This window comes from Balearica regulorum, chromosome 20 (genome assembly GCF_011004875.1).
Source record: "Balearica regulorum gibbericeps isolate bBalReg1 chromosome 20, bBalReg1.pri, whole genome shotgun sequence".
Classification (NCBI taxonomy): domain Eukaryota; kingdom Metazoa; phylum Chordata; class Aves; order Gruiformes; family Gruidae; genus Balearica; species Balearica regulorum.
The window spans coordinates 3,272,075-3,292,920 of NC_046203.1; the positions used below are offsets into that span (position 1 = coordinate 3,272,075).

Below are 20,846 nucleotides of genomic sequence, written 5' to 3' on the forward strand. Positions count from 1 at the left end.
AACTGAAAATGGCACAGTGTGATCTCCTTCTGGTAGCAGTGAATGTAAAAACAATGGGAAACAGAAGGAAAGTAATGTCTTACTGCAACCCTAAATTCTAATTTCCAAATCCTGCACGAATCATCTAACAGTTGTTGAGATGTGAAATACAAGGTAGTGAAAGAAAGCTGTGATCATTTGCCGCAGAAAGTATTTGGTTTTTTCCTTATCAATTCCCTGTCCAGAGTTCAAAGCTATTCCTGGATTTGAAGAAGTGGCTGGATGATATGATGACATACTTGTGGCTAGGCTGGCAGTGATAAAGCAAGTCCAATCTCTTGCTTATGGGCAAAACCTGCTCACCAGTGGCGTTTCAGGAAATACTGCACGATTGGCCAGTTGCATATTTTTGATCTTTTCCTTCACAGCAAATATTGGCCAGTCTCCATAGCAGGCAACCAGAAGCCTGATCTAGCCAGAAGAACAAGAGCATGAAGAGTTGATATGATGAGTATGAGGCTGATAATCATGTTGATATCATAAGTATGAGGCTGGCTGATGTCTGAGTACCAAGGGAAATATCTTAGTAATGTTCTAGATAATGCAAATCCTCAAATTCCCTGTTTCATAGTCATGTTTTCTATACTATAAAAATTCTCAAAGATTCTCCTGGACAAACATCTTTTGACAAGACCTTTGTTATCCTATGTGTTGGCTTTTTAATAACCTGATGGCCTGTGTTACATACACCATGCTATTTCAATCACGCAAATAGCTCCCAGAGAAATATTCAGTTCACATGAATGCATGTTACATACCTCGTTTGTAAGTAAAGTGGCACTTAATAAATGTGAAACACCTTTGGTTATCTAGATGGTTCAAATTCTTGATGCACTTACAAACAGGAAAGTCACTTCCATAACAAGAGCGACACAGACTGCCCCGGGGAATTTTGCAACCTGAGAAAGACAGAATGTGACCCATGAATATCCTAGGTGGGGAGGGAGTGTTTAAATAGCAAGAACAAATCACAGGCTACACATAAGTTAGACTGTGATTATCTTCCTGCAAGACATATAAAGGGTATTAATTTATAAAAGGGAGCTGCTAAGGGCTACATGACCTATATCCATTCCTTAAGGTTGACTGGAGAAACTACTGAGGCTCACGCCTGGAGTGGAGGAGTGCTCTGTGGGTGCATCTGGGATGCTGGTGTAGGGCCCAGTGCCAAGATACCCGTTCTTCTCACCTTTCTTTCCTTATGCATGTCAAAATCTGTGCTTGATCCCGTGGATATCTCACCCCTTTCCCTAGGGATGGGGAAGGAAAGCGGTGTGTGCAGAACCTCAGGTTGTGCAGGGATTTGCCAAGTTGTTTGTACCTAGCTAATTTATTTCTTTGCTATGAGGGTGTGTAAAAGGAACATTTCTTTAGGCTGCACCCCAAAATCCTGCTCTTTAAAATGCTGCCTGACTTTCTCCAGCTAATGTGCTTGACCCACTAAGATTATTCTCATATGCTGTAAATGCTGGACACCACAGTAGTATTGTACTTTTATTGCCTTATTTAGCCAAGAGATTAAATGTAATGTTCAGATTATGTAGAACATTAACTCCTAACAATAAGCAAATAACACATTAGAAGCTTTGCTATTAAAACATTTAGTGCTGGCTTTGCCGTGGAGCGCTACAGGAGCCGTGACTTATGCTCCACGAGGGAGGAGGCACGGCGGAGAAGAAGGCGCTGTACATTCAGTGCAAGGGTCCCTTTCTTCTGTAAAGGTAGAGCCTATAGCTGCCGAGTCCATACGTGTGTTTGTGCACGCCTGATGGGCTATCTTTACGTGTAGCTAAAACACCTGAGCCCAATGCTGGCAGCCATGGCTGAAAATCTGGGGGGTTTCGATCAGGTAATGAAGTCCTCGTCCGTCTCCTGGTCGCTGGTGATGGGGTGGTGTCAGGTCCCCGTGCCGGCGAGCGGGTGCCGCCAGCCCGGCCGGGCCAGCCGGAGCCCCGCGTCGCAGCCGCTCCTCTCGTCAGGAGTTGCAATGTGCTAGTCTTGTCTTTCAGACAGTATTTTTATGTGAGCTGATGGTTGCCAGGGCAACGGAGGCTTCGGGGAGTCTCGCGCCGACGCAGCGCCCTGGCCTCGGCGAGCGCTGGGAGCAGATGTTGGCTGCGAGCTGGGGAGCCGGGCTGGCGGCGAGGAGCGGCACTGCCGGCAGCCGCACATGAAGGGAGCGGGAGAGGACAATTTGCCTGGCTGCGCTCGGTGCAGGTTCAGGGCTCGCGCTCTCTTTCTCCCTTTTTTGTTGTAATTTAGTATTCTTGTCTCACCCCACAGGGGTTCCTCAGCCGTCGGCTTAAGGGCTCCATCAAAAGGACAAAGAGCCAACCGAAGCTCGATAGGAACAGCAGCTTCCGGCACATTTTACCTGGCTTCAGGAGTGTGGACAATGAAAGGTAAGGGGACGGTTCTCAGAGGGTGGGGAGGAGGGTGTGTGAGAGAGAATGGGGATATCGATTTTTCCAGGTCTTGTTAATATCTTGCTTATCTTATTCAGTGTTAATATCTTGCTTATCTTATCCAGAGCAAGGGCCACATCTGTGATAGAAGTAGACTCGCTTAATTGCAAGAGGGGTAATTTTAATCTGTCGGCGAGTATACGGTGCAAGCCCTCCCTTTTTAGGTTAAACAACGTGTACAGAGAAGCCTGACTGCTCTGCTTTCTTTTCCCCAATAAATCCTAAGTTGATGCACCAGCATATAAATAGCACATAGATGCAGCAGCCAAAGCCGACTGATGTGGGTGAGAGAGGGAGGGAGGGATGCTCGCACGCCGGACTACATTGAACATTGCCGGGTTACGTGTTGTATGCACAATAACATAGGACGGTAACCAGCATAATCTCCCCAAATCCCCTCTCCCCCTTCCACACACATACATCTTCAGCACAGCCATTGATTGCTGTCATGATACTGAGATGGATTCTCGGCGTGTGGCCGAAGCTGCTTTTTCTGTCTGAGCCATGACAGGATCTTTCGGTCTGAGCCATGACAGGATCTTTCGGTCCAGGAGGGATGCGTTGCAGGGAATGTGCAGATGGATCAGAGGAGGCATTTAACGTGGGATGGCCAGTACTGGAGCAAATGGCAAGCAAAACACAGGGGAAATGAGACCTCGGTTTTATTCTTCAGCTCAGTTAGAAAGTAAAGTAGCTCTTTAGTGGATTTGTATGTATATGTGGACGGGTAGATTTCTGTCAGCGTGCACATGAGACAGACGCACATTCTAGGTAAATTTATGTGTAAATTCACATGCAGATCAAGGTCAGGGTTGGGTAAGCCAGACTCCATTACAAACCACAGAAACAATCTAGTGGTTTGCTTCCAAAAGGAAGATCTTTCAACCTTATGTGAATCATTTTGGGGAATGACACAGAAGTACTGAAGTGCCAAGAAAAGTCTATGTCTGAAAAATACGCCAAATTGGACATACTCTGATGTAACCATTTTGTAGCAGTGGCATTTTAAAATATCAAGACGGTACTTTAGAGTCCATTGAGTAAATGCTTCACTTTTAAAAGCAATGACAACTTTTACTTTGTTTTAGCTATACTTGCTCGTTCATTGGAGGGGCCATGGATTTCTGAAGCCCACAAATGACAATTGTCAATCCGGATTTTTCCTTACCTGACCTATTACAGCCTCCTAAGCTTTTTCCCTCTGAATTCTGCAAATAAAAGGATTGTCCTGGTCAGTGCAGAGTAATATTTCAGGGGTTACTATCTGGGAAGACAGAGCTGATTTGATTCCTGTGCTGCAGTTTTCACAAACGCTCGAAGTAGGGCACTGTGTTCCATATGGAAGAGAAGCGAGTGTAGCCGGGCGGCCAGGAATCTGCCTACAGTGCTGCCGCTTTGCTCAAAGAACAGGCAAAGTAGACAATGTTTTCTTTCCATCTAGATGCAATTTGTTTCTTTCTGTAAACTGACGGTCCAGGACATGGGAATTAACTGTTTCGGCCAGCCCTGCAGCCAAAGTCCTTTTCCCAAACGAAGCTGTGTAATTCCCCTGCCCTCCCACCCAAGAGCCCTGGAGCTTGCTGGGCAGCGTCCTTTCAGACAACGCCAGATTTACTGCAACTTTCTTTTAAAGAGATGCAGTGCATGGCTGTGGTGCGTTTTCAGTGTGGAGCTTAAAGGCTGGGTTAGAGGAGAGGTAGCGTTTGGCAGTCTTGAATAAAACTCAAGGTTTTGCTTATATGAGTATTTAGGAACTGAAAATGAAAGGCTTCCCGTAGGCAGGTATCCCTCATAAATACACTTCATCTGTGATAGATAGACGTGCCCTGATCTGGAGGAAGCTGTCTGCCAGTAGGTAGCTTTTGACAGCAAGCTTTTCGTCCCCTGGCTTTCATAGTAGTGTGAGATCTGTAATGTAAGCAAGCAGCCTCCTGCAGAAGATCTCGGCCTTAGGTACTGGTGCTCTGGCAGAGGTGGAAGAAAAGCAGCAGCTGGGCTTCTCAGTCGTGCATTTTGGTTACGGAGGATAATTGTATCTTCCTGAAAGTTCCTATCCATGTCTGCTAAAATGCACAATGCACTCACTGCTGTATATGAAAGGGTTCGAGTCTCTTAGATCACTCTCGTGCATTTTCTGCTGTGCTTCCTTGTCTGTCTTGAAATCCAAGACCTGTTTCAAAGAAGCATCTGGTGTCGGAATATTTGCCTCTTAAATATTTGATTCTTGACTCCATCTTGTATCTGAGCTGATTGTTCGTGAACCGCTCCTTTGCTCATGGAAGTAACCATTATAACAGCGTTGTGTTCTGGAGCTTTGTAGAATTTTTGCAGGAGATGCCATAGCAAGAATGAATAGTGCAATAAATGCAGTCAAAGCACTCCAGGTTGAAATATTGAGCTATAGTAGATCATAAATGATTCCGTTACTTGGCTTCTGTGTATCTAAATTGGTACTGTGTCATGCCTCTTAGTTTCTTTATTTTTCCTTTTCTTGCATGTCCTGTTTATCCTGCTATGTACGGCAGATGCGTATGAGTATATGAAATGTGCACATACATGTACAGACAGGTGGTCTGTACGACTAGGTGGTCGTGTCGTGGATGCAGAGCAGAGCAGAGAATATAAACAGACATATCTATGCTTTTTATCCTGTGTTTGATTAATACATGCATTTAAATACATGATGTATATTTAAAATGGAAAATTATTACCTCCTACAATAGTGAGAAATGTGTACAGTGTGATTTTATAACAAAGGAAAGCGAGGAAGTACCGTTAAACATTGGAAAAGTCACCGAATGTCTCACTGGCATCGGTTCAGAATCGCCGTGTTAATTTTGCGCCCGTAGCGCCTGGTTTTTGTACCTTGCATTGGCACAAAGAGGACGGCCAGGTTTCCGGTGGAGTTTTGCAGAGCTGCTCGTACAAAGCGTGGTTACGGCGTCCTGGGGAGGAGCTGACACCTCTGCAGAGCGTCGGAGGGTTCTCTGTCGGGTTCATGTGCCACCGACCAGGGTCCTGTGCCCATTGCCAGGCAGCTGTTTGCGGTTCTGCCATGGCCTGTGCGCGTATGTTCGGAGCAACTAAGAAAACTCAGAGAGTTCTGGTTTAGTAAAACCTTGGCCAACCATTTTTTCTCTATAGAGAACGTGTGAGGAATTGCTCAAAGTGGTGTGTTAGGAAAAAACACTGATTATAGTCAAGCAGAGCTTATGTTTGTAGGAAAAACATGCTTGTTTCTCATAGTACTGGATTTTACGTTGACCGAGACAAGACCTTTTGTTTGAAAAAAGGTGGAATGAGGGGTTTATGCTAACTTCAGTAAATTACCATGGGGTTCACATTGGAGTAGTTGGCCAAATTTTGCTAGTCTTTCACATATGAATTTTTTCCTAGGAGTCTTGTTACAGTAATAGTAATAAAATTATTGATTGTGAATTAGAGAAGGAAAATCAGACCAAGTATAACTGGTATTCTGTAGGAGAGGTGCATTAATCTGGTACAATCAGTTTATATAAATGTGAGGTTTAAAGGAGGATTGTGGGACGAGTGCTCCTTTCAATTTGTTGGCTGGTCAGATTGCTTGTTAGAGCTAAAAAGGGTTCCGTTAAAGTGGCTTTTTTGCTAACGATGTCTCCTGCATCCTGATTTATTACAGCAGCTAACAAAGTTTTTATCATGGAGCGCTGAATGTTTGTCTTTGTAGCAGCCTCTCTGGAATGAGCCACAAATCAAGCATTTGGCAGATGGATTTTTCTTAATTGGACCCACATTTCTCCTGCAAAATTTGTAGAAAGTTTCTGGGTTGGACTTTGGGCACAGGAGTAGAGCCAGAGAACTGGGAGAAGGTTATTCTGCTGCAGTTGTTAATTACTGTTGTTAGTGGGTTTCTGATTGTTGTCTTGTGGTAGTGACCTTTTCAGTCACCACTGTCGCTTCATTACAGTAATCTTTTAAAAATAATTTCTGACAGCCAGGAATTTAAAAACTAGGTTTATATGGGCGTTGTTTGGGGGTTTTTAAATCTAAATTCGTGAACTTGGTCCCAACTCCCCTGGAACGAGCAAAAGCTGCCATGACTTTACAGTATCACTTTGTGGGACTAATACCTTCAGACTTTCTTGATTTGGTGGAAGATGGGTACTCTGTGTAACTCCGTATTCTGATGTAATCCCAAATTGATCATTCCTAGGGACACCTCAGTGCACCTAGAATTCATTTAATCCTAAAGGACTCTCAATTACTAACATTTGTGATTATTTTGCAAGGGTTTTTTCATAATTCCAGAAGATAACATTCTATTTAAGCTTGTTCTTGGCACTACAAAAGTCTGAGCATATGGTTGATTGTTAAATGAGCCTCAGCCTTGGAAGGGGTACAGCCGTGCATTAATAACAGCAACAACTTGCACTACTGCTAATTCCTCGTAAAACTACTTTTATTTTTAATCCCATCAGAAATTTTTGCTTATAATCCACAGAGGGAGAGGAAGTGTACAGGTCGTGTACTGCAGTGCATTTAATTCCTAAGTTAGTGCTAATGCAGACCACCGTATGGGCTTTCAAATGTTCATAAAGCTCATTTTGATGCAATAGGAGGGCATCAGTAACTTAGGAACATCTGTACTCTGACAGTAAACTTCGTTTGTGAATTCTTTTTAGATCAAATTATCATTTGTTTATTCCCCACAAACTCGATATGCCGAATATTTTTAGGCATGATGAAATTGGTTAAGTTTGATGAGAACATGGGGAGCGCTGCATTACAAGGGCTGAAGAAGTCACTGTTTCCTTTGGAAAGAGGAATGACTCATCCAGCAGAACTGGGACGCTGGCAGACCCCAGAGCACATGAAGGGCTTTCAGACCTGCGTGAACAAGTGCTGGAGAGCTTGCTTTCTCTTCTGCCTCCTTACTGAACTGGCATTAGCCAGTGAAGCTTTCTAAGCAGAAAGACTTATAATAGTAGGTGCACGGTGAAGGGTGACACTAACGGCATGTTAAGTACAGCGCAGGGCCTCTGGTTTTCATCATAATGAAAATATTTTGAGGAAACACTGCTGAGTTTGTATAGGGAAACCATTCTGCACTGTCAACAATAACTGAAATGCAAAATAGAACGTCTTGCAAAGGCAGGAACAGGAGCATCCAGCAGGTAACGATATCAGCTTTCTCGTGCGGTGGGTGATGCCTCTCCCCACTGCGCCCCGCGGTCAGGGAACACGTGGAGGTGGCTTAAAGATGCAACGACAGTCTCAGGATTGAGACTAGCCTCATATAGTACCTGCATTTATATCAAGGCTATTCTGTCCTGGAATATGCAAATCAGCCTTTTAATGGGGTTCCTTTGCAAAATATTTCTTCAACCAGAAAGTTAATTACTGATTTCTAATTAATGGCTGTGTTAGGAGGCTAGAGTAAAATCAGAGAGAACTGCTTTGAAGGAGAGATGTGGGAGGAAATTACCGGTTCTCCCCAGAAACTGTTACGTTCCTCATCTTCTTCTCATGGTATTAGGAAGTTTAGAAACTGGTAACAAAATTTATTTTTGAGAGGATAATGCTCTTAATGGAAAGAGGAGAGTTTGGAGGGATTTTTGGGAGGCATTGAAAAAAAAATCCTTTATAAGGAAGACAGACTAATACTCTGCTTTGTAAAAATAATGTACAGTTCCCTTATACAGGTGGTTCAGGTTTCCTTTGTGTTAAGAGTGGCATTTATTCCCCTTTGGCGTCAGCCTGATGACGGCAGGGCAGTTAGAGCCAGAGCGTGGTGAAAACCAGGGTGGACCCGGTGGGTTCGGCCCCCGGAGCACGGCAGCCCCGGCACTGACAGCGGAGGCTCGGCAAAGCTCAAGCTCTTCCCCGGTCAGCGCTCTTTGCATTACATTTTCTTGACTAAGGGAAGTAGAACTCCTGGTAAATCTGGAAGGGTGCGGATCAATTGCACCGGCCCGTGCATATAGAAATATTTGTTATAATGCCTCATTCAGCAATATGCTGATCCTCGTGGCTAAAGCCATTTCATAACCCCGAGAGGGGCAGAGACGGATGAAAACAATGGGGTGCCTTTCAGCTTCTGCCAAGGCAACAGCACGGTCTCAACTATTTCTCCTGTTAACCCGGGGTTTGTTACTCACATATATATATATATATATTTGTTCAGGCTTTTGCACATGGATGTGAATCTGTGATTTGCATCTGAGGCTACCTGAGGTAAATGTATTCAACATTCTCAGAGACATATATAAACACTTTCCCTTATCCTACATATTCAAATGAACTTCCTAATTGACCATGGAGGTCGTCTCTAATACCTCTCAGTAAAAGACTGTATATTCATTCCTAGAAATGTTTCAAGCCACAGTAAAATGTCAAGGGAAGGGCTAAGAGGCTGGAATTATTTTAATAGCCTTCTCCACGTTTCTCTGCTTCCCAGTTTCCTAACAGTCCAAACAAACAGCACAGTGCCCCACAGGGTACAGCTCGCGCTTTGACTCGACTTGGAGTCATGTAGCAAAATTATAAAATCCTTCCTGCTTAGGCATATGCAGAGCTACTGGGATAATTGGCTTCATGCATCTTACAATTAGCTTGCAAAAATATGTTTTGCATTCCTGACCTTTTCTCTATAAGCAAGGCCATTGTTTCACTGTCCTGCTTAATTACAAAATATAGTGTTGTGTGAGGATAGAGATGACATCGTTGTATCGTTGGCTCTAATTTGACGAGACATCATAATGGGGAGTTTTCATACTGAGGGCACTGAATTAGTGTAGCGTGAAGCCACATTTCTCTAAACCTACTAAATAAGGAGAAGTTAATTTTATGCTCTATCTTTTTGACGTTTGTAATCAAAGCATTGTATTACAGCTGCAGATGGTTAGCATTTGAAGAATGTTTGGTAAATGCCGACAATCGGAAGGCATTGTTTCTGCAGCGGAAGATCAGGTTGATTAATGGATAGAAGGATGCTTTCTTTCATTTTACTGTTCTCACAGTCTGAATACATATTATTGACTCATTTGGCCATTGCCTGGCAGACACGATGTTGTGGTGCGTCAGTGTACACCCCAGGGTTACAAGCAGATAGTTCTGTTCGTATCCTTTCAGCAAAGCGAGGGAGACAGTTCAGTTGCATTGTGGCTGATGGTGTCTTGATATTCTTCAGATCGAAGACGGATACTGCTACTCCATTGCGTTAACATTTTGTTTCCAAACAGACCATTTATTCTGACTTTGCCCTGGTGAGATTTTCATGTGCATGAATTTCAGTGCAATTACATTAGCATTACTCTTCATGTCAATAAACCCAAAAAAAAAAGAGAAAGAAAATGCCATTACTACAGCTCTTATACCAGAGATGCTTTCTGTTAGTTCTAGACTCTTCTGTTTGCTTTTTTTAATTATTATTTGTTTACAATAAAAACTAAGAGACTTCTATTCCAGGCTTAAGCATTCTGGCACACAATGAAAACTGCTCATGATGAAAACATTACTTGTAAACGAAGAAGAACAGTCTCGCTTTCCCAGCCCACTGTCTCCTGGCCACGTGTTCCCTTTGCAGCAGATCCAGTCATCACGCAATCTTAGGAAGGCGAGCAAGTTGATTCAATGGGAAATTATTATTTAGGGGGGTGATTTTCTGTTTGGTTGGGGCACTGAACAAACTCCTGTGACCCCAGAGTAACGGGAGGATGGCAGGAAAAGGGCTTTTCCTTTCAATGCAGTGTGCAGTTGCATTTGATTGAGCTATAATGTCCAACTGCACGCCCAGTTTCTGCCCCTAGCGCTGTGTAGGCACGGGGCAGGGGTATCCACCTGGCATCCACCTCACAGAATTTCCCATCTCATAGGAGAGGTACATCGCTTGATGGATCAAATTTTTCTGTCCTCTACTCGGTCGTTTCTATTGGCAATTAGTATTGGCAATTAAATGTCTTTCTCTCTTGGAAAGAGGAAACGTTTAAAACCAAGTTTCGCTCTGTTCTTTATTGAAACTCTGCAAAACCTCGATTGCAAAGTCTGTGTGAGGGGCAACGACAGAGTTGTAAGTGAACATATAACTACCGAGGTGGGCAAGGTTTCCCAGCCTTTGCTCAGAGCGCTGGCAGATGCAGATGTTTGACATGTATATCTTGTTATCCAATTTCATATTGCAGTGGTCGTGCACAGAAATCCGTGGATTGTAGCTGGAGGCAGCCTGTGCGTTGAGCTCACTGCTGGCAGTTAGTTGTGCAGAGCGCTGCATATAATGATGTTCAAGACTTGTGAATATAAAATAACTATGTCAAGTTCATCCATCAGCTGGGAGGGAAGAAAAAAAACAGACTGAGGAAAAATATGCTCCTCTGTCCTTCCTCCCTACCATACTCTTCAGTAATACCTTATGATTTGGAGCTTCTTATTAGGGAGATTTCAAGTCGGTCGTTCACATATGGCTATCTTCTTATGATATTGATATTATGATCTTGTTTATCTGGTTGGCAGTGTTTATAATTTGAATTTTCAGTACAATTACAGAATGTCTCGCTTAGGTTCTCTTCAGCAAAATTCAGGTCAGGTGTGATGAAAAGAAGGAAGAACTGATTTTAATGGAATTAAACCAGTGCATTGCAGCTGGAATTAAAACATAATTTGTTTAAAAATACTTAACTGATTTGAATGAAAGCCAGAATTATGAATTTAGCTTTAATCTACGCGTTATATAAGTAATTATATGAGAAAGGGATGTGGCATGCGTTGTGCATGATTGATAGCGTGCAGGAGGGTGGCATTCATTCACAAAATGATGTAAATGTATTCGTAATTATAAAGCCGTAGGTATTATATCAGACTGTCCCCTTTGCTCCCATTTACAAATGCCTCTGGGATTTTGCCGACCCTATACAATAACCCCCATGCTCCATGGCTGGTATGTGAGAGATTACACACATCCCCGATTTGAAGCATTCAGTGCTTCTTCCCCGTAGGAGTCCCTCTGGAAAGTAGTCCTGCGGTAGTTACCAAATGATTTACATAACTCTGTTGGATGTACCTTGAATAATTAATATTTTGCTCTCCTGGCTGTGTGGGGAGATTTATTCCATTATGGATATGTTTGTTGCTATATCGTAACACTTTAAATTATATGTATATACACACAGAGAGAAAGAGAGAAGGATTTAGATTTTAAATTTTTTTTTGTGAGAACAAAATTTTTTAAAAATGCAGTGCTTCTGAGAATTGAAATGAAAGGCTGAGGGCTGCTATTAGCTCATCTTGGAATCTGTTGTTTATCCTCTGCCTGGGCATAATCCTCCCGGGCACTAACGATGGCCAAGCGCCGTCCTGTCGGGACGTGACTCCAGGCTGCCGGGCAGCTCTTCCTGAGCGGGGATGTGACATTTCCCTGACGAGGGGTAACGTGCCTCCCGTATTGCTACCTGCTCAGCCATCGCACTGCGCGCTGGATTTCCCTCCAGGCACGGAAAGACCAATTCTGTAACCAGCGCGGGGTGAGCCACAGATGCTTTGGAGTCTTCTCTCGGTTCAAGTTGCTTGAGGTTCGGCTTAGGACTGTTGTGAAGGGAAGAGACATTCGCAGGGTAGCATTTCTCCTACACATTCACATTCTCAATCAGTGGAGGAGACTGAGGTGTAGAATTTGGCTGTTTATAAGCTCTCTCTTATTTTAACTTTTGTGCTTTCAGATCAGGTTTGCATGGTTTAAAAACCACATTGCAGCATTTTAAATTTCTTTTGATACATGCTGAAATGGTTGCTTTAATGCTGTACCGTAATAGTTTTAATCACTGACCTGGCATTGTTCGTGATTAGCCTATATGGTGCCGTTTCACCGTACCTGTTAGTGATGCTCTAAGTGAGCGTGGAGGTGTGTGTTTGTGCAGCGTCTGTGTTGGTGAGCACAGAGCGTTTGACCAACAAAGTGTAATTAGCGGGGTGACACCAGGCTGCGTGCGCAGGAGTGCCTTGGTGAGTGCCAGATACCCAGGGGTACCGATGGGAACCGCCGAATGCCAGCCCTGCGTTCCCTCCACTGGATATCGCATCTGCGGAGGCTCTCTGCATGAAACCTCTCCAGTTCACCCAGAATTAATTATTCACCGATCATCACTCAGACCTTATGGATTAGGGAGCAGGGAGGAGGGTTGGCAGGGGGTGGATAGAAGACAGAGCAATTTGGATTGCAATTAGTATTTCATTTCTTTCCTTACTCCCCGTTTGCTTAAATTGGAGATTGCATGTTAGAACCAAGCAAGGATTTATATCCCAGCGGTGGAAGTTCCCTGTGCACCAGAAACTAGCAAACCCGCTGCAGTCTTTAAGCTTCCCAAAGAGATAAAACAGTCCGTCAATTTGAGGAGTTGAAACATCAGGGGAGCAAGTTTTGCTTAGAAAATGTTGCAAGGAAACGGCAGTGCCCAGTCTGCCAAAGCAGGAACACTTCACTAGCCATATCCTGCCCTACGATAAGAGCATTTCGGTATCGTCTCTCTCCATCCATTATCTATCTTCTCCCCTTTCTAACTCCTTGAGTGTGCTCTTTGCCAGGCGTCTTCTCTGGGGATTGCAGCTGTGGTAGATCCATAATGGATAGCGAAGCCTCTCTGGGTAAGCAGTCCTGCAGCAGACAACGTAAACTCCGACCCGCGGGGTGCATCGCCCAGTTGCAGAGAATGTAATTTTAAGTTTAGTCATTACAAAAATGTTAGCCAACAGTTGGAAGTCTGCTTTACTGGTAAGATTGTGTCTGATGTTGAAACCTCGAGGGGTTTTCTTGATTATACCAGTAACCACAGTCTGGGTCACACTTTGCAATAATTATCCTGATGTCTGAAAGGTTGTTAGAAAGTCCCTAGAGGAAGGGGCCCAGTTGCATTGCAGAAGAATTTAGAGGTTTATGCTGGCAAACCTTCAGCACTTAGAGATTTATTTAAGTTCGTTCTTTTAATTGCTTTCCTGCATCCCTATTCTATTATAAGCTCTATGAGCCATCTAGGGAAGTAAGTCTAGCTAATACTAATCTCCTCAATCCTTCTTCCTTTAACTAGTTACTCCTGGCTTCATTTACACAGACATTTGAGCCCTACAGAGTGGGGAATAATTTTGATTCTGTTTTAACAAGTTCTAACAGAACATGTAACTTAGTGAAAATCAGCAGCTGACTTCTGCATTTGATTTTTTTTAACTCTCATCTCTTAAATGTGGCTTACGATCTTTGTGTAACATTGCTGCTTCCCAAGACTGTTGGCAGCTTCTGTGATATGTATTCATAAAGCAATTCCAGGTCCTTGAGTGAAACCTGCAAGAAAAGGGCAAAGAATTATTTGTCTTTTTTTCATTACCATGGCCCTCCTGTACCTGTTCTGACATGCACTTGAGAGAAGTTTTCCTGCTTGATGCCTTTATATCTAAAGCTCTTTCTTTGTATAAACCCAGGCAGGGTGTCTTGCCCTCCTCAGGCAAAGTCACTCACGTTGAGGCTCTCACTCACTTTATTAGCCTTCGTTCCGACCCTCTCACCCAGCAGGCAGAGCCTCCTCGTACCCCTCAGTCAGAGCAAACATTTAAATAGCAGGGGAGTGAGAAAACAGAATGACAAGAGCACGTCAGAGCGATGGCCCAAGGAGCCCAGTGCCTGCTGCTGGTTCCCAGTTGGCTTATTCCCTGTCTCGAGAGCTTGGTTATCTCTGTAATGTAATAAAAAGTTTCATTGCCTTAAAAAATAATAAACCTGTTTGAGTTGCGTGAAGTTTCTGTTCTCAATTGCATCTTGTATCATTGAGTTCCGCAGACACAGTGAGACGTATGATACATAATTTATACCACTAACATTTTTTAATCTATTGTTAGTTATCTTTCATCTTTATTATCTATTCCTTGGCCATTTTAGCAAAAAACAGTAAATAGAAACAGATGGTTTATTTCTTATTTTACCATGCATTATTTGCTGATAATTTGCTAAGGGGACATTTGTCATGTCGTCTCTCCTTGTCTTTTCCAGCTAAAGAGACTGCTCTTAGACTGTTTTCCATGGTTTATATCACTTCTTGAGGCCTTCCTAGTAAATGGATTGTACATATACATTAGTGTGCTGTTGGAAGAGACACCTTTTCTACATCTGTTTTTCTTGAAAGCGCTTGCATATATGTTCTGTGCATCTGTAAGATAGGTGTCTTAGCAGAACTGGGAGCTGCAACTGAGGAAGACTGAAAGATGAGAAACATGAAGATGTTAGTTTGGTAGCATCCAGATTCTGTGATTTTGGGACTTTAAGAGAAATTCTGGGGTGGAGGAGGAGGGAGAAAACAGGCTGGCTGGCTGCTGGAAGACTTTTCCGCAGGTAGCGTTACTGAATGAGCGGTACAAGGATACCTGGTTGGAGCAGTGTGTGCAGCAGCACAAAGACTGTGAAGTCTCGGCACCGTTTCCCTCTCCAGGGCGGTCAGGCCGTCAGCCTGAATGGTGCTGATGGCCGACAGCAAGAGCGTCGGCGACCTTGGTGCAGTGCCATGGCTGTACGAGGCTGTACGAGTCTGTATCGGGTGTTTCAGAGACGCTGAAGCGGCGTGGCCCAAGCAAACCCCACGCCTCTAGCAGATGGACTCTGCGCTGCATCTGAGCACAGTGCTCCTGGCTGGCACCCGGGGGGGTGCAGGCTGCCGCCCGCCTCTGCTCCTCTGGGAGCACCCGTCCAGGGCAGAGCTCCCTGAGGGCACCGTCCAGAGCAGGAAGAGCAGCAGCAGCAGGGACAGAGGCTCCAGGACTCCCATGGGGACAGAGGCTCCAGGACTCCCACGAGGACAGAGGCTCCAGGGCCCCCATGGGGACAGGGGCTCCAGGGCCCCCACGTCGCCGGCCGCTTCCTCAGCCCCGGCACAACACGACCTGCTGCCTTTGCTCCACCCTCCCTTTCCATCTCTGAGACTCCTCATCCCTCCTTGTCTCGGAGGAACATATCCTTTTGTTAAAATGAAGTGATATAGAGTCAGCATTACACAGAGGAATGAGTTATAAAATAATGGGGCTAATAAGCATGTAAAATAACCTGACTGTACAAGAGTGCAGTCTATGGAACAGCAGCTGCAGCAAATATATTCAGGTTATCAGTGTGTGGCTATTTTGTGCTGAGAGGGCTTAGGTGTAATGAGAGTTACTGCATCATGGGAACTCTCAGCAATGAATAGTGACATTTTCCAATAACAACCTTTAGAAATGAAAAAAATCCTCTGTATGAATGTAGCTCTGACTGACAGCGTGGGGATCTCCTCTCCCTGCCCTCCCAACAGGTACGGTATGCGTGGTGATGGCAGCTCTTCTGCCTCCTGGACAACATGCCTTGAGCCCCCCGCAGAGACCCCGCGAACGGCAGCCAGGCTGGTTTGTGCCCAGCGCTCCTTCGGCCGGCGCGTGCCCCGGGGACAGTCAGTTACTGTGAGCGGGGCCGGCAGCTCTCGGAGGATTAGGCTCCCACTGCTGAGAATTGGGCTCGGGTCACCCGGCTGCTTTCTGGCAACCGAATGGTGACGCTTAATCGCTTTAGTCCTACACCACTGCCTGTGGTTTGAAGAGCTGTCAATAATTTCCTGGGCTCACTGTCCTGGCCCTGGTGTTCTGAGACTCAGGTTAGATTATTATTATTATTTTTAAATTAAAATGCAAAACAGGACTTGGCTTAAATAATTCCACCAACTCAGTCATAAGTCTGAAGTTTTTGGAAGTACCAAATTCCCTTAAACATCTAAGATAATTCCACAGTCCCTGATTTCACCCAGCCCGTTATCCTACTCTGTTCAAATCAGCACGTGACATTCTTGCTCCTGACTCCAAGAAGTTACAGGCTAGAGCAACATGTTAGTATTTTCAGGATAGGATGAGTGCTGTATCACTTGCATCTCTGGTATCTTTATATTCTCCTGTGTGATGTATTAAAACCACAGACCTTGTCACCAATAAGCTGAAAAAGCATCATTCAGCTCTGCGTAGTTTTTTTGGACACTTTTCTTCCTCTTTCTTACATTTTTTTTTTCTTTCTATAAATGTCAGTGCATAAAGAATGCAGGATTAAATTTGATTTGTGCTGTTGGTATCTGGTACATAAAGAGTAACAGTTTGGTATCAGTAAAATATGTTGGAGCAATTGACTCCTCCTAACTATGTTCATCCTTATAATTGAATTAAACATAAATAGATCTTTAAAACCCAGTGTATACCTCTGTGGAGATTAGGGGAGGCCAACTGTTTGAAACAGTGATTAGTAAACTCAAATAAATATTGTGGACTGGCATTGCAGCTATTCCTGTAATCTGACCACTGTTTACAACTGTTAGTAAACCTTAAAAATTATACTAATTTTGTCTCACATGAAAAATCTGCTGAGAATTCTTCATTATTTTTTGTTGAAAGATTATGAGTGACTAATCACCTGACCAAAAAAAAAAAAAAAATCATCAAATTCAGCGGTTTGTGAAGATTACTTATGATGGGCTATCCTGTCCAGTGATTTTATCTACCATTTGTATTAAAAAGAACACTGGAAAATGTTTTATCTCAGTCAAGTGCCTAGCTCTGTGTGTGTAGTTGGTTGTGCTGCTGCTGCTGAGGTCAGAGAGCTCCAATTTTTCTGTGTCGTGGCATCCAATTCATAGGAACCTCATCACAGACCTATTGTGAAGGTTCTACATGTCGCTCCCACGGTCAGCTTAATTTTGCATTAACTAGAAAGAGAACCAAGTCCATTGCTAGGAATTTTTGTCAGCAGTGGCTCCTGTTCCTGGAGCTCATCTTTGCACTGCCCTTTTCCATGATACAAGAGGTCGCATTATCCATGTCAGTAAGTTTGCAGAAAAATCTAGCCTTTTTGTTACGGTCATAAGCTGCTGTCTGTTGCTGAGCTGTAACAAGCTGAGAATCTGCTCAATGGTAAATTGTGAGATTGCATAATTATGGCTTACACAACACAGACACGCACACACACAAACAAACCAGGGAATTAGTATGGAGGATGGATTAGGGAAGTCTGCGTTGTGCAGCTTTCATCACTAGTATTCCCTGCGAAAGGAATTCCTGCTACTTAATTTAGTAACACATCTATCTGCTTTTCAGTTTTCCGGAGAAGATGGGAAGGAGCTCTGAGCTTAGGGAATTTTTGCTGTTGCCACTCTCTCTAATGACTCGGAAAGGTGGTGACTTTCCCTGAGTCCACAGAGTGCCTGACCATCCTTGCTTGTCCTCATGCAAGGGAGTGGTTTTTCCACAGCAACAATTGGCAATTACAGCTCTTATTTAAAATAACACGAAAATAAAACAGACTGCTCCCGCCCCGGACGCTGCAGATGGGCAGTGTTTTGAATCCTGCTTGAATAATCACTGATACTAATTATAGAATTCGGAGAAGACGGCGGGGCTGCTGCGCTGCGTCGGACCGGGGACGGGCGGGAGTGTGCAAGGCTGTACTGGCGAGTGCTGTACTCTTCCTGCACAAATCAGAATAATTCCTCCATTGCGATTTCTGCTGTTCGCTTTGTCTCTGCTTTTCTTCCCCTTTGCTGCCCTTGTGCTTCCAGTAAGGGAGCTTGTAACAGCAATGTAGTAAGCACTTGAATGGCTGGAAAATCCTTTCATTGCAAAGAAGATGTGATTGTTACTTATTTATTTTATTTTTGGTTAATACGGCTGGAATACAAATGGGGCTTCAACGCCTAAGGGCCTTGCATTCTTAGAGTAATTCCTTATGACATGTGTCAGGCTCCGTTTTATTCAGGTGGGTGGTATGATATTAAACAATAAAGCAAGCTTGCATTTCTCTGCAACTGTATTTATACGCACGCTCCCTGGCGCAGAGGTGCTTATTAGTAGAATGTCATATCCACAGTGGCTATACCCAGCCTGAAACATTTTGCAAATACCACATGGGCCTGAAGAGAAATCATCTTAAATCAATCAGATAACCTAACGCCAGAGTGTCCTTTCTGCCTTATCCTTTGTCCAGGCAACGATGAGGCTGTAAGAGACATTTCTTAAGTAATGCTCTAGACAAAACGTTCGTGTCTGAATGGAATATCGATTTTCTAATTGCTGTGCTGCTGTTAAATGAGTCGTTAGTGAGGAGTAGGGGGAAAGCAAACTCAAATGTGTTGCAAGGTAGCTTTGGTTTGTCTCTGCTAAACACACCCAGGGTATTAACGTGTGAAATTCAACAAATGGAGTAAGGTGGAATTTTTTTTGTATGACAGGGACATAGAGAGGGCAGGTGAGACTCACCAGTGGGACAGGCTTACTGTCTCACAAAGCACAAACCAGCCTTTTGGCTTGAGATATCCACGGTCCAACGAGGGAGGAAAACAAATTGCAAAGCAGTGGCACCCTGTGCAATAGTCCCAGGAGGTGGGTCGGTCACTCGGAATCATCCCGCACGGTCTGTCTGAGCTCCTTCAGGCTCTCAAGTGTAGAACGAGGTTGTCCGTTCCTCAGACGCAGGCAGCCGAAGAGTATTTTTGTTTCCCTGGTACGTGTTTACTGCTGTATGAAAGCGGCCGGATGGCCGGTCCCTAGTTCAGCCGTGGAGGAACCCGTGGCAGCCGCGGCCAGAGCTGACCTGCCGGGGCGCAGCCCCTCGTGCCGATAGCCCTGCTGCGGAGACGGCCGCGCAGTCCTGGGTGAGCGCCCGTTGGTTCAAAGCAGACCCCGGACCCCCCGATGGGGTTCCCGCAGGTTGTGCAACAGCTGCTGGATGCACCCGCCGCCCCGTCTGTGGCCGAGCTCCGGTCGGAGTGGGTGACCTCCGTCTCATTTGTTTCATCTCCTTTTCACAGTCCCTAGAAACAACCTACCTGGGAGGGAAAGGGACCTGTCTGGCTTCTTATAAAGCCTCTAGTCAGGCACTTTGGAAAGTGAAATGCAGTCTCTGTGGTGAAATCTTTATCACAAAGAATCTTCTTGAGACAATAGAAATAACTATCAGCTATGCCACATCTAGCCAATAAATAATATTTCTTAATATAGTTTCAGAAAATACAGCATATGTTTATGTGTTCAAACACATCCTCTTAGCAGAAAAATAGCTTCTTTATTTTTCTGGAGATTAAAATGCCAAATCAACTAATTACTTTTCTTTGAAAACCTCTGCCACATAAAACACATACTCTCTCAGTGAACTAAATTGATTTATATTCAGCCATTAATTCTTTATAGCCCATAATTTGCAGAACAACAAAGCTCGTTGGAAAATGTGCCCTATTAAGGGACAAACAGCTTTCTGAATAAGACGGAAATATGTTGGCATGGAGAAGAAACGTGGGTGGCAACAGGGGCTGTGCTGGGGCACAGGCACAGGCTCGAGCGGCAGCGTCCTGAGCTGCCGTACAAATGTCCCGTAAACTACAGGGGGAACGGTCCTTGCTCCGGTACCAGTGAGAGCGCGAGGTTTGTGTCTACGCAGCTAGGAGAAGCGGTGCCACACGTGTAGCAGGAAACGTGTACAGCTCTGGGTTTTCTCCCAAACTATCGGATGTTCTCTGGTGTTACTGCAGTTCAAGTCTATGTATGTAATTTAATTAGGTGCCACGACCTTTCCTCTTGGGAGGCTTTTCCATAGGCTTAAGAATATTTGAAATTTCTCTTAATGTCTCCGTTGGTCTCATTTGCATTATCCATGGAAGATTATTTTTTTAATTAGGAGAGTTTAGAAAACTAATAAAATTACATTAGGTTTCTTCCAGCATGTGCGTCATTGACTGGAATTGAGATCTTGATAATGAATTTGGAATTCGCCTACCTCTCTTTCGGGGTAGTAATAAGACAATGGTAGAATAAGCTGGGCATTAGGTACAAAACTGTTGGGTTTTGGCACATGAATGAGATGTTATAAAAGATTGTGGCTGACAGGAGGATAGCTGGGACTACGTGTACATATTGGAAGTGATACTGGAGGGCCCGAATGGGCACAGGATCGGGACTTCCAGTAATAAACATGAGCAATAAACGTGCACATCTGAATGATGTTTCTCTCTTACATTGGATTTTAGGTGAGATCACAGACTCTGCCTGCAAGGCTTCGTTCGGTGTGCGTTTTTATGGAAATCTTCTGTTTGTTCCCCAGAATGGGAGTCTGTGAGACACTGAATACATGCAGGCAGAGCTAGCAGGGAGGTGTTACAGCACAGGAAACAGAAACATAGTCTTAAACAAATTAAAAGGATGGTAATTAACCAAATGAATTTCATCCTGGAGATAATCAGACGAATACATTTAGAAGGAAAATAATCCCAATTCTCAGAAAACAGTAATTAAAATATACTCATTTTTGGGAATGGTTAACAAGCTAGATTGGAGGCAGCAAAG

The 20,846-nt window shown here is 44.1% G+C and overlaps 1 protein-coding gene across 9 annotated transcripts in view; it reads left to right on the forward strand.

The window, feature by feature from the left end:
- DAB2IP (DAB2 interacting protein) overlaps positions 1 to 20,846 on the forward strand; it is a 239,885-nt gene that overhangs the window by 122,187 nt on the left and 96,852 nt on the right. For all 9 annotated transcript variants that reach the window (XR_012838497.1, XM_075772549.1, XM_075772551.1 and 6 more), the window contains one exon: positions 2,323 to 2,441. Coding sequence is in view for 8 of the 9 variants with exons in the window: in XM_075772549.1 (XP_075628664.1) it covers positions 2,323 to 2,441 (119 nt within the window). In the remaining variant the exon portion in view is untranslated. The remainder of the gene's footprint in view (positions 1 to 2,322; positions 2,442 to 20,846) is intronic.